This window comes from Camelina sativa, unplaced genomic scaffold (genome assembly GCF_000633955.1).
Source record: "Camelina sativa cultivar DH55 unplaced genomic scaffold, Cs unpScaffold04189, whole genome shotgun sequence".
In the NCBI taxonomy this organism is placed as follows: Eukaryota; Viridiplantae; Streptophyta; class Magnoliopsida; order Brassicales; family Brassicaceae; genus Camelina; species Camelina sativa.
The window spans coordinates 1-677 of NW_010925283.1; the positions used below are offsets into that span (position 1 = coordinate 1).

Consider the following 677-nt stretch of genomic DNA (forward strand, 5'->3'; position numbering starts at 1 on the left):
TATATATCACCACAGGAATTCATAGAGGCTACTAGTGAGCCTGGTATTACATTCTTGTTGGCAAAGTTTGATGGTATCCTCGGTTTGGGCTTCAAAGAGATTTCTGTAGGAAACTCAACTCCGGTTTGGTATGAAAACACTCTCTTTCTTTTTTTCAGTTGTGCAATATGAATTATGAATGATGAGATTGTATGATGTGTATAGGTATAACATGGTGGAAAAAGGTTTGGTTAAGGAACCAATTTTTTCGTTCTGGCTTAACCGTAACCCGCAAGATCCAGAAGGTGGTGAGATTGTTTTCGGTGGAGTTGACCCAAAGCACTTCAAAGGAGAGCATACTTATGTCCCTGTGACACATAAAGGATACTGGCAATTCGACATGGGTGATCTCCAAATTGCTGGCAAACCAACTGGTACGTAAGCTTTTGAGATGTTCTAGTTTCAACATGAATGAGTCCTTTAGATATATATTTTGACATCTAAGTTTCTATGTTATTCAGGATATTGTGCTAAAGGGTGTTCTGCTATTGCTGATTCTGGAACTTCTCTACTCACGGGTCCATCGGTGAGAAAGATATCACTTGTGTTAGATTGTACACTGTTTATAACCTGAAACATGCTGACTAGTTCTGCATTTTTCCTTGTTTAGACTGTCATCACGATGATCAATCATGCGA

At 39.0% G+C, this 677-nt stretch overlaps 1 protein-coding gene across 1 annotated transcript; it reads left to right on the forward strand.

The window, feature by feature from the left end:
- Window positions 1-9: 9 nt before the first annotated feature.
- On the forward strand, window positions 10-673 carry LOC104774633 (aspartic proteinase A3-like; the record flags this gene model as incomplete). Its single annotated transcript, XM_010499163.1, has 4 exons — window positions 10-128; window positions 205-413; window positions 501-565; window positions 650-673. Coding segments are annotated over 4 exons (417 nt in total), but the record flags the coding sequence as incomplete, so codon positions are not given.
- Between the last annotated feature and the right edge of the window lie 4 nt (window positions 674-677).